The sequence below is a fragment of the Pristis pectinata genome, chromosome 1, assembly GCF_009764475.1.
Source record: "Pristis pectinata isolate sPriPec2 chromosome 1, sPriPec2.1.pri, whole genome shotgun sequence".
Lineage (NCBI taxonomy): Eukaryota > Metazoa > Chordata > Chondrichthyes > Rhinopristiformes > Pristidae > Pristis > Pristis pectinata.
In genome coordinates, this window is record NC_067405.1 from 87111103 (window position 1) to 87124047 (window position 12945).

Genomic DNA, 12945 nt, shown 5'->3' on the forward strand with positions numbered 1-12945 from the left:
ATGTTTCCAGTAGTGGGAGAGTCCAGTACTAGAGGGCAGAGCATCAGAATAGAAGGGCGTCCCTTTAGAACAGAGATTAGGAGGAATTTCTTTAGCCAGAGGGTGGTGAATCTGTGGAATTCATTGCCACAGATGGCTGTGGAAGCCAAGTCATTGGGTATACTTAAAGCGGAGGTTGATAGGTTCTGGATTAGTAAGGGCATCAAAGGTTATGGGAGAAGGCAGGGGAATGGGATTGAGAGGGGAAAATTAAACAGCCATGATCGAATGGCAGAGCAGACTCAAAGGGCCAAATGGCCTGCTTCTGCTCCTATGCCTTATGGTCTAATGAAAATAATACATTTAAAGTAACTTTCAAAAAGATCATTGAAGAAATATAATTATGAAAAAGTATCAAAATGTAGTGTGTCTTTGTCAACAGCATAAAGTATTAATTGCATGCACCTCTCCTGACCATTCGGCAAGCTTCAACAGACAACTGCTACAAGCACTCAATCACACAAAAAATTTACATCCTTAATCACCCTTTTATAATCAATGCTAATTAAACTACAGAAAACTAAGCATCAAACTTATTCTGGATTTAGATAATTTACTTTTAATTTGCACACTTTGCAGTCACAATTTATACTTTTTGCAGTTATCTTATATTGCCTTATAATATAAATGGCCATTCGGTCCATCGAGCCTATGCCAGATCACAGAGTAATCCATTCCCTTACTAATTTTCCCTGTAACCTATTCTCCCCACATTCTCATCAACCCACCCCAGATTCTACCATCCACCTATATGAGAAGCAATTTACAATGGCTAACTAACCTACTAACCAGCATGTGGGAAGAAATGAGAGCACCTGCAGGAAATCCACAGGATGAATGTGCAAACTCTACACAGACAGCACCACTGGTCAGGATTGAGCCCAGGTCACTGGAACTGTGAAGCAGCAGCTCTATTAGCTGCACCTCCCACCCTCCTTGTAAAATGTTAAGCACTAGAATAAACTTGCCTTCATATATTTAACCTTAAAAACTATGCAACTCGGCCTTTCAATCATGTAAAGATGCACCTCTGGTGCATTTTGCATGATGCAACTCTGATGCAATTCTGGTAAGATTTTACAAGGAGGGTGGGTGGTGCAGCTAATAGAGCTGCTGCTTCACAGTTCCAGTGACTTGGGCTCAATCCTGACCAGTGGTGCTGTCTGTGTAGAGTTTGTACATTCATCCTGTGGATTTCCTGCAGGTGCTCTCGTTTCTTCCCACATCTCAAAGTCATGCTTGTTAGTAGGTTAATTAGCCATTGTAAATTGTTTCTCATATAGGTGGATGGTAGAACCTGGGGTGGGTTGATGAGTATTTTAGGATCTTGATGGCACAATGTGCAGTTGTTCAAAGTAGGTCAGTACAACTTCATTGATTTCAATATTTAAGTTTCACTCTGTTCCATTTATTACAGATACATTTTTCTATGGCCATCACTAGTTCTCACCCAATTACTAACTGTGTTAGAAGCATCCCACTGTATCACACATCTGTTATAACATGTAGACAGAAGATGGTGAGAGAGGAAAAACAGTCCCAAGAGTAGAGCCAAATGACAGTTCAGACATTTCAGTCTCATGGAAGAATGACTACTGACATTACTGGTGCAACAACACAAAAATAAAATCACACAAGCTTACAGAAAAAGTCATGCATAAATGGGCAACAAATGTCTCTGGGTAAAAATCGTAAGCCAGAGACATTTTATGGAACATAATTACATTAGTTAAGGAAATAGAGGACAAAAGAAATGGTTTGAATTTACCCTCAAGACAATGCAAAGAAACAAGGCACCAACATCAGACATCAGAAAACAATAGTCTGGAACAAAGTTATCTGACGATGACTTGTCAAAGGAGCAAATAAATTTGAGCTCTGGGCTATGGATGAATTCTAGAATACAAAGGAACATCTTACTGTCTTTTTGAGAGAAGAAAGATGCAACATTACTAAAATGGTGAGAGAGTGAAAGGCTTCGGTGTTCCCATGGACACTAAAGTCGCTGCACATGGATCACAAAGTTAACATGCAGGATCAGCAAACAGTTAGGAGGGTAGACAGTAGGTTTAACCTTTATTGCATGAGAATTTGAATCCAAGAGTAAAGAGAATATATAGAGCATTAGCAAGTTGTCTCCTGAAAGGATATACTTGCAAAAAGAGGGAGTGCTGGGAAGCTTCATCAGGTTGCACATGGAGAGCTGTAGCAGACTGGGCCTAAACTCTTCAGGTGATCTTTGTATTTCAGCATTTTTTTTAAACAGGGCTTAGCAGAGGATTAATGCTTCCCACAGCTAAAGACTCGAACCAGGGGTCAGCTACTCAGGACAGAGGTAAGAAGAAATTTCTTTACCCAGGTCGTGGTGAATTTTTGGAAGTTACTAGCCAAGAGAATTGCTGATAATTTTTAAGACAGCAATAGATTTTCAGACATTCAGCAAATTAATACAGTGCAGGAAAATAGTACCGAGGTAAAAGTTCAACCATGATAATATTGACTAGCAGAGCTGTTATAAGCAGCTGAATGGCTACTTCTATCTCTTATATTATTATGTAAAAACTTGAGAATGCCGATTTTGGAGTCCAAGGAAAAGGGTGGTCGAAATGGAACCAAATGTCCTCAGATGGACACAATCGTCTCTATGGTTTGTCACTGCATAATTTTCTTCTGTATACTTTATTAACATCTTTTAAACAAAATCAATTGCTATACAAGACACAACTAACGTATTAATGAAGCACTTTTCATGGCCTAGGGCTTTCCCCAAGCACCTTCAGCCCTCCATAATGTTCTCTTTTGATCGTAGCCTACTTCAACCATGACTAATTAGAGCCAGAGTTGATGAATCCTATAGTGTTGGTGACACTTGCAAGTGTCCAAGCTTCAGCCTTTTACTGATTCACATTGTTTCCTCCAACCAGACTGTGAATTTGCCTGGTAGACTGTGATGCTGACAAGAGGTGGCCATGCAAATGCTCTACAGCCACTCTCTCAAAGATGGGCAGGGCTTCCTTATTCACATCATGAATTTCAGCCAAGTCCCCAGGGTCAGGTAATTTAGAAGCTACATTTTTGGCAATTTTCAGAACATCTAAATATAGGTTTCCTTCGTCTCTGCTCCAACCTCATACCCTGAATTATTATAGGGATACATATTCTACCATCAAGATTCTAAAATATTAGGTACAATTCTGAAGAAAAACTTCAAAACTTAGCACTAGTAATTGCAACCCAGTGAGCAATCAACTAGGAATCTTCAAGTAAGTATTCTACAGTTTGCATTTCTACAGATGATTAAGAGTCTACATTAACTACTCTCTCACTAGGCCATCCAGCATGAAATTTTCATTTCGTTTCTTGGCAATACACTGTCCAAACAGAGAAGATAATTTTAAATTAAAAGAAGGGGATGGTGGTGGCAGCAGTAGCTGTTGCCTCCAAGCAACTTTCAGCTGTTCTTGCTTTCATCTCCAACCCAATCATGAAGCAGCTTCTGGCACTGAAAGGGTTAGATTGCACAATGCCAACATTTTTGAAAGGCTGGCTTTGGAAGGAAAAGTTAATTCTGTACAGCTTTCTTTGGTTCTTTCAAAAGCCTCCCAGCATATTATCTACCAAGATTATTTAATGGGAGTTCTTACAGCCTGGAGTGCAGTTTAAGCAAAACAATATACTGAGCTAGACATAAGGAACAAAGCAGTATAACACTGATTGCAGTCTATAAGTCCCTGTATTAAAGCTGTGAATTAAGACCACCTACAAGATAAAGCTCCTCACTTATTATAAAAATACTGACAAAGAGACACAGATAGCTGCAGGTCCATTAGTATTATTAGCAATAGAAAAGATGGTTATTAGAGTGCATTACACTTACATAGAAAGCAAGAAAAACATTTAGGAATCCCAAAATGTCTTCATAAAAACTACTGGATGACTTATCAACTTGTAACTTATGATTTATTTAATTCCTCATCCATTTCTGTATCCACCCTTCTAAATTCTTTGCAAGGGACCACATTTGCCCTTGCTAGTCTTTTCCCTTTTACACACCTACATAAGCATTTACTAGTTTACTTTCACATTGTACCTTTACTTTGTATCAATTTCCTGGTAAAGCATTCTTAATCCTTTCTTACTGCTTTTTCTGGAAACTTTACAAGCCTCTTCCTATTAATTCAAATTATCTTTAATATTCTCTTGTAATCCATGAACCATTTTTATGCACATGGCATGAAATGTATATTCATGTCAAATCATATTATTTCTTTAAACATTTGACATTTCCTGTTAATTGTCATGTAGTTTCCCAATCTACCCAAGCAATCCAACCCTTATGCCTACAGATTCCTCCTGTTTAGGTTGAAAACCTTGGTTTCAGATGGAACTATAAAACCTTAGAATTTTACACATTATTTTCTTTTTCAATCTTTTTATTAGTTTTCAAATTAATACAGATTAATATATCAATGTTTGTACATGTAATACAAAGATCAGGAGAATCATTATTTTATAACAATTATTTTTAATTGCACAGTACTGGATCTAAAACAGCTTGTTTTTAGTTGGTTCCCCTCACATACATTCCAGGAATTCACTCTGTACATTGCTGGGGCTAATTCAATTGGCCTATCTGTAAATTAAAATTACCATTGACTAATGTATTACCCATTACATGCACTTCTACTTCCCTCATTCATAATGCACCTTACATTACAAGTACTATCTGGAGGTCTATAAACAACTCCCACCAATATTTGCTACCCTGCCTCTTACTTCTACTCGGATCAAATCTAACAAGCCAAGATTCTTTCTGATTACTGTACTGATATCATCCCTTATTAACAATATTCCTCTCACCTCCTTCCTAAATGTTAACTATCCTTTCTGGCACAATGATACAGCTAGTAAAGATGGCACTTTAGAGTTCTGGAGGTCAGGACAGGGTTTTTCTTGTGACTGCTTGGTTTCCTCCGGGTGCTTCCTATTTCCTCACACATCCCAAAGATATGTGGGTTTGCAGATTAAATGGACAATGTAAATTGTTCCTGGTGTGGAATTGAATGGTGGAATCAAGAGGAAGTTGATGGGAATGTTTGGAGGATAAAATGGGATTAATGCAGGATTAGTGTAAATGGGAGCATGGTAGTCAACATCGACTCAGTGGGCCAAAGGGCCTATTTCTGTGCTGTATGACTCAAATGTTTAGTTCTCAGCTTCAATCACCCTGCAGCCATGCTTCTGCAATGCTATGCCCCTCATGATCTCATACATCTTCATAAGGTAACCCCTCAGTCTCCTACGCTCCAAGGCTGCCCAACCTCTCCCTATAACTCAGGCCCTCAAGTCTTGGCAAGATTTGCGTAAATCTTCCTTGCACTTTTTACAGCTGAATGACGTCTTTCCTATAACAGGGTGACCAAAATTGTACACAATACTCTCAGTGAGGCCTCAAAGTCTTGTACAACTGCAACACAACATCCTAACTCCTATACTCAATGCCCTGACTGATGAAAGCCATCGTGCCAAACACCTTCTTCACCATTCTGTCTACCTGCGACACCACATTCAGGGAACTATGTACTTACACTCCTAGGTGCCTCTGTTCTACAACACTGCTCAGGGCCTTACGATTCACTGTGAAACTCCTATCCTGGTTTAACTTCCCAAAATGCAATACCTCGCACTTACCTGAATTGAATGCCATTCCTCGGCCCACTTACCTAGCTGATCAGGATCCTTGCGTAACTTTGTTTTAAGACCAGTCACCAATAGTCTCCTGCAAGGATTAGTATTGAGGCAGGTGTTTTGCACTTTTTAATTAATAATCTGGGCACACACATTATGACAATCTGCAAATTTGGAAGTCATTCCAAGATCTTAAATGAATGGAAAAACTGAAAATGCTTGACAGTTTTGGGCAGATCGTGATACATTGGTCACATGTCTTTTTTAAAGTTTGGAAATGTTATGCAAGTGGGCAGATCAAATAGAAAAATACTTCAGGAAAACTCTAAAGTTAAAAAACAAGAAATGAGAATTCTAATGCAAACATTTATGAAAGTACAGTACACAACAGTGTGAAGCAATAACTAAGGTAGAATGTTGTGATTAATTTAATTAAAAATTAATTTAAAGACATGAATACTGTTTTGCTTTTGTATAAAATTTTGACTTGGCTTCATGATGTCTTTTTTTGATCCACTCACATGATTTATTTTGTTTTGAAGCTCTGGAAAGAGTACAGAGGGGAGACATTTGACTCATTCCCAGTTTAGTTAGAAAGAGAAAGGATTTTGAATTTTAGAAAAGTATAGACAGCACAAATTGATTGAGGTTTATAAGCAAAATGAAAGACTGTTTCAACTGATAACTGTTTTAAACTAAATTGGTTGAGGATGACCAATGGTTCCAAATTTTAAACTGTAGGCAGCTAAATCTGGGTTGGCAGTTGGTCGTGGTCCTTTTCCAGAGAGCAGTAGACCTCTGGAAAAGGATGTTAATGTGCTGTGGATTTCATTTTATTGAGATACCCTAAGCAAAAACTGGATTGATTTCTGGCTAGGGTGGACATAATCTCTGGGGAAAAAGTAGGTTCTTCAAGGAGTACAGAGAATAATCTCTTAGTCTATTTTCAACCACCTAAGTGGGCCAGACATTGCTATTAATTGATCTGGATATTTGCCTTCAGTTTATTGCCTCTCCTAAAAAACATAATGGTTTTGGGTTAGAAGTACAGTCTATGTCTTGATGCACATGTGGGGAACAGGCTCAAGGTACCTTGGTACCACTGTTCATTTATTTATAAGACAATCAGACTTCAAATATAAAGGTTGGGATCCAAAGACAGAAACAATTCCAAATGGGTTAATAGCAAAAAAAAGTTTCCAAGCTGCAATTTAATGGATTTTTATTGTTCCTTAAACACTTGTTAACGTTTCATAACTGCAGCAGTTATCCTCATCGTACATTTCAGGTATCAGAACACAGGTCCTAGAGGGTGGAAATACTTGAAAAGAGTCCCAAAGGCAGAAAAGTTTGAAAACAACTGTTCTAAATCAAATATGACAACTATGGATTGCTGCAAAAATTGTGAATGTGAGCAAGAGACCAAATGGCTGCCAATTCTAATGTGACTATACTCATTATAAGAATGACTGCTTTAATTTCTGAAAACATTTAACTCAAAATAACTTATTAAAAACCTGGAAGGATCTAGATAAATTCATAAACTTGGAAAGAAATGTCAGAGAGAAACAGGTGCAATTGGGACAGTTCAGCACTATCAAATTTTCATGTAACTACAGACTGTTATATCTGTAACTGTTATAAATCTATCCATAGACTACCTACAGAGGAGGTAGTCTATGGATAGATTTATAACTGTTACAAATGTTAAATCAGGATTTTATCTAGTGAATTAAAGCAAGCGAACCAAGAGCAGATTTACACGACACACACAAAAAGTGCTGGAGGAATTCAGCAGGTCAGGCAGCATCTATGGAGGGAAATAAACAGTTGACATTTTGGGTCAAGACCCTTTTCTTGATCAACTTACAGAATCAGTAGTGTCATTCTAAATAGAAGTGCTACATTATTTTCACCAGTTCAGCAGAGGCAACAGCAAGTGAATAAAGCAACAAGAAATTTTAAAAACAATAGGCATGGAAGTTTAGGGATTGAGTGGATTTTAAAAATGCCCATTTGCTTTAATATGACTGCATGTTTCCTTTGTGTCTTGCATGCAAAACCAAATAAAAAAAACTGCAAGCACAGCCACAAAAATCGGTAACTAAACGCTGATTATTTTTGACAGATCCTTACAAAGATCACTCAGGTGTGAAATAAACAATTGCACAACATTTCATTCCATTTGCAACTCCTCAAAAAATGAAGCATGCAGCAAGACCTAGTCAACATTCAGACACAGGTTGATAAATGGCAAGTAAAATTCACACCACGCAGGAACCAAGCAATGACCATCTTTAAGAAAGGGCTGAAAATGGAGTCTCACTGCCATTTTCCTAAGAGCAGTTAGTGAAGGGCAATAAGCAATGGTTTTGTCAGCAAGAGACGCATCTCATAAAATGGGAAAAAACAAATAGAACAGTGTAGGAGGTAAAATTACAGAGCAGTTCACATGAAAGTTAAAACAAAAATGGCCAACTAGTTTTACTGGAAACCCCAACTTGGATTACATAAAGCTACAGACTCTCTATGCTAAAGGCAAGGATATTGAAATTAAAAAAAACAATAGATGCTAGAAATCTGAAATAAAATCAGAAAATGCCATAAATACTCATCAGGTCAGACAGCATCTGTGGAAAGATCTAGAATTAACATTTCAGGTCAGAACTGAAAGAATCTTTGACCTGAAATATTAACTCTATTTTCCTTTCCTCAGACGCTACTTGATAAACCAGCATTTTGTTTTTATTGCAGGACCTGGGACAATAGGAACTCTAAATATGATGAAAATGGAAATTTAGAGTGTGCAATTATCTCAAAGCACACTACCTCACAATATGGTTAGAATTAGCAGAAAAACCTGGAAGCAAAAATGGGTTCACTTAAAACTATACAAGTGTACTTTCAACTGGAAAGATGAATTAAGTCAATTTAAAACTCTTCAAAACAGACTTTTATATTTGGCTAGATATTTTGCAGTTTGTCAGCTGGGATATATTTTATGTACTTTTATAATAGTTTGGCAGTGCAGCCAACATGTCAGCATATGTAGTTTCTTATGGTGGAATAGGCATGTCCCTTCAACCACAGTCAAACACATGGAAAGCACCATTGGAAGACAGGCTGCTCACAACTTGTTGTGACCATGATATTTGCCCTCTTGCCTCCCCCAATACCACAAACATCAGGAAGCAATTAAATCACCACATACAGTTATGACTTAAAGCACAGCTCTAAAGTTATTTAAAATTCAAAGCTTTCACATTTATAAATTTAAGAGAACTGTTCCACTTAAGTCATGTTTGTAAATTTTGTTATGTGCAATTTACCTGTACAATATTCAAGAGTATTAATGTGTAATATCGCAAATTTCCATTTTAATCACAAATAAAAAGTCTTGAATTTAGACAGATTGAAAATGTAGATGCTAAAGATGCATGAATAATATTTTTGGAATATTAAGATCAAAAGACTGCATGTGCAACATAAAGTGGTTTAAATGCTATACAAGTTTCTTGCTGCAGCTGTTTGAAATACAAGCATTACAGGAAGAAATGCATCACAATATGATTCTACTAGTTCAATTGGCTAGAAAAGCATTCTTACACCACAAATTACTGTTTATACTTAAAACAAAAACTTTACTCTGAAGTATATACCAAAATATATCTGTTAAGATTTTGAATTTTAACCAAGGGAATTCTACATAAAATAAAGTGCTAAAATGCTCAGCATCTGTGGAAAGAGGAACAGATTTTATGTTTCAGACCGATGACCTTTCATCGACCTGTAAATTATTGGTGTCTTTACACCATTTGTATAATGAAAAACATATTCAAACCAATTAAAATATAATTTAAGGCGGCCTTCAGGATGCCACACCTATAATTCTGAACATGCACAACATTAAAAAGCCTTAACACATATTAAAATAAAGCCTTCTAAACATACTACAGTTTCTAAAATTGTGAGATTTGTAGCTCATCAAGGTAAATATTACTGCTGAAGGACCACAAGGCCAGTAGATCATAAACCATAAAGAAAAAGCTGCATTTAAATTTCCTTTGATGATCTCAGGCCACTGCTTAGCAGTGATGCACTTACAAAGTATGTTCATATAAAATTCAAAACATGGGGCAACCAATTCATGCACAGTAAATACTGCACAAGACTGCAGAATTTTTGTATGAACACAAGACTAAGACCATAGATTTCTGGGCACTAATCAACAAAATAGAGAGATAGGATAGTAAACCAAACTTGACTGATGATTTTTATATAATGAGCAAGTCTTAAAGGAGGACTCGCCTAATCTATCTAAAAGGACTCTTAACAAATATGTCAACTTTGATTCTCCTGTTTGAATAGAGGCTGTCCAAAACATACAATTCACCTTACTATTTCAATACACAAATTTTCAAAAATTAATATACACCTTGTAGAAGTTTATCAAGTTCCTTGGACCCCGTAGTGACCTGGATGATTTCTGAGCGCCTCTGATGAAACTCTGTAGCAGTAGTAAATCCCATTGGTACAAGTTTTGCTGCCTCAGCCTAAAGAAGAAAACAAAGACGTGACTAAGGAACAGTTGTACATTTTTGGAAGACACTTAAATTTGACCTCAAGCGTTTTTTTTGTTTGATTAAGTGTTCATAAATGCTACAATTTTGTTATAAATACAAAAGTACCCAATTCTACCAGCCTCACTAAACATTAACTACCACAGGAACAGAATTACCCTTAAGATCCTAATTAAATCCAGAAATCAGATTTCTATATCCATGTTTCCAGGGGCAAAAAATTTTATTCCAAATCCAAAATCTGATAAGATACCACTTTTAACAATAGCATTCTGCTCCTGGGTGTATTTTGTTTCCGTGATAGGATCATGCATTTATTGACTGTGCTAGCACCATACATCACCACTCAAAGTTTAATATGACTTCCAAGAGCTGCTCTCTTAGAATAAAACATCCTCATTGGACTATTAAACATGGGTTCATGCACTTGTAATACTTAAAATATTCCCCAGTCACGAAATCGGTATTGTATTTTGTACAGGCTGCATTTTTTTTTAGATAAGGGCAACATTACCAACCCAGGCAATGTCAAAGCCTAGGCTCAGAGTAACAAGGCTAGATTCTCACAACAAGAAAAATGTGTGCAATTAATGGTAATAAGGCAGCATCCCACAAAACACTGCACATCTATTGAATTTCTCCAAAACTGTAATCTAGTCCATGTGATGTTTGCAAAGACAACAATGTACTTGCTGACAAGGCCTTACTAACAACAAGGTGAACCAGTTAACTATAGTAGCTTCTCTTTCAAGAGGAGGAGTCTGAAAAGAGTTTTAACAAAAGTGCTCAAAATAATTAGATCTTCTGATAAAGCAAGGAGAAATCATTTCTACTGATAGGAAGGTCAGGTACCACAAATCTCAGATTTGAGAGCTGGCAAACAAACCAGATGGGAACTAAGGAACACATTGCATGAGAGGAGAGTGTAAGCAGATTTAATACAACTTCCAAAAAGAAATTGATGAAGTATTTTAAAAGGCAAAATACTGATGATCTTGGGGGGGAAAAGAAATGCAGTTACCAGAAACCTGAAACAAAAGCAGAGAATGACAGAAAAAAAATCAAGCTGCAGAGGAGATAAAAACAGTTGACATTTTTAGTCAAGTACCCTTCATCAGAACCGAATTGTTAGCATTTTGAATGAACAGGCACAGAAAATTTGATACTACTGTATTGTACAAATAATTTAAAACAAAAAATAATATGCAAATACTCAACTGGTTCGGTAGCATCCAAAAAGACAGAAACATAATTAATATTTCAAATTCATGATTCTTCACTCGAATTTGTACTGAGGATGAATGTAAACATACAACCAAGGAAATGAGCAAAAACAAAGATTTCCACATTAGGATTTAGAAGAGAATAGTGACAAAAAAAAGGCAATAGAAGCTAACACTTGGATGTGGAAACACAAAATTGATGTAAATGATAACAGAATGCTTGACAGAAAATGGGATTGGCAACTTAGACCCAAGTTATTTAACTCAAGTTTGTGGTTAGAAACCTACAAATTGTCTGAGATTGTCAATTTACTTCTGATGACGTTTCTTTGAAAGATCTTGGATGTGTTCCTTCTTATAAAGGAGCAACATAAAGAGAAGCTTTGATGCACCAAACATTCAAGCTAAATTATGTGTTTACGTTCTGGACAAAAACTCTTGTCTTAAGCAAGGGTTACCAATGGTCAAAGCCAACCTCATATTCAGATCACTAAGGAAACCCATAAAGTATTTTGGTAATTGGTTTACTATTGTTCCAAACCTAGTCTGATTTCTTTTGATATGTCTCTAACGCAAACCTAACACAGAGTCAAGGCTCGTCAGCATCGGTCAGTCAGTCAGGTTCCCATTTTGTGTATTATGGGGTTTTGGGACATTTTCTAATTAAATCAGTATTGCATTTTCAATGAGCTGTTAAAGATGGGACTGGCTATTTCATAAACTTGGAAATTCAAAGAGGTAGACAAGCATTTCCACAAATGATTTAGAAGATGATTAGACTGCATAGGAGAAATGGTGAGGAACCTGGAAACAAAGTTAAATAATTGAGTTGCAGCCAACATGATGTGCTTCTTACAGAAACAAATTTTAAATATCAATAACATGATTTTCCTCATTGTGAGGAGTAATCACCACCCCACAGTGAATTGATGCTTACTAATTGCCATTTATTGTAGGGTCATAACACTTAACAAAAACAAGAGCTAGATGTTAATTTTTGTTGATGTTTTTATTCAATATTCACTCATATTTACTTGATGTTTGTCAGCCCAGTCAATAACATAGAAATCGTCAGCCGTGAGTCATTTGTTAGCGCCCTTATACGAATCTGAAGATTATGGGTTCAAATCTCAATCTAAAGGCTCACGCAAAAAGATTTAGAATGATGCTTTACTAAAGTCTTGAACAGTGCAATGCTTTGCACCAGACTCCACGGGCCCTCTCTTTGGTCATAGAAAATCCCACAACAAGTACTTGGTGTCCCAAGTCAATATCTATTGCTTAATCTGCGTCATAGAGTCAGTGTCATAAGCACATCCATGCCGACCTTCTTGCCCAACTATACTAACCCCATTGCCCTGATTAGGACTGCATCCTTCCATGCATTGCCTATTTAAGTGTCTGTCTAAATCAAT

The 12945-nt window shown here is 36.8% G+C and overlaps 1 protein-coding gene across 4 annotated transcripts in view; it reads right to left on the minus strand.

Moving 5' to 3' along the window:
* rad51 (RAD51 recombinase) overlaps nucleotides 1-12945 on the minus strand; it is a 65538-nt gene that overhangs the window by 30463 nt on the left and 22130 nt on the right. For all 4 annotated transcript variants that reach the window (XM_052008827.1, XM_052038252.1, XM_052010622.1 and 1 more), the window contains exon 4: nucleotides 10163-10280. In XM_052008827.1, coding sequence (XP_051864787.1) covers nucleotides 10163-10280 — 118 coding nt within the window. The remainder of the gene's footprint in view (nucleotides 1-10162; nucleotides 10281-12945) is intronic.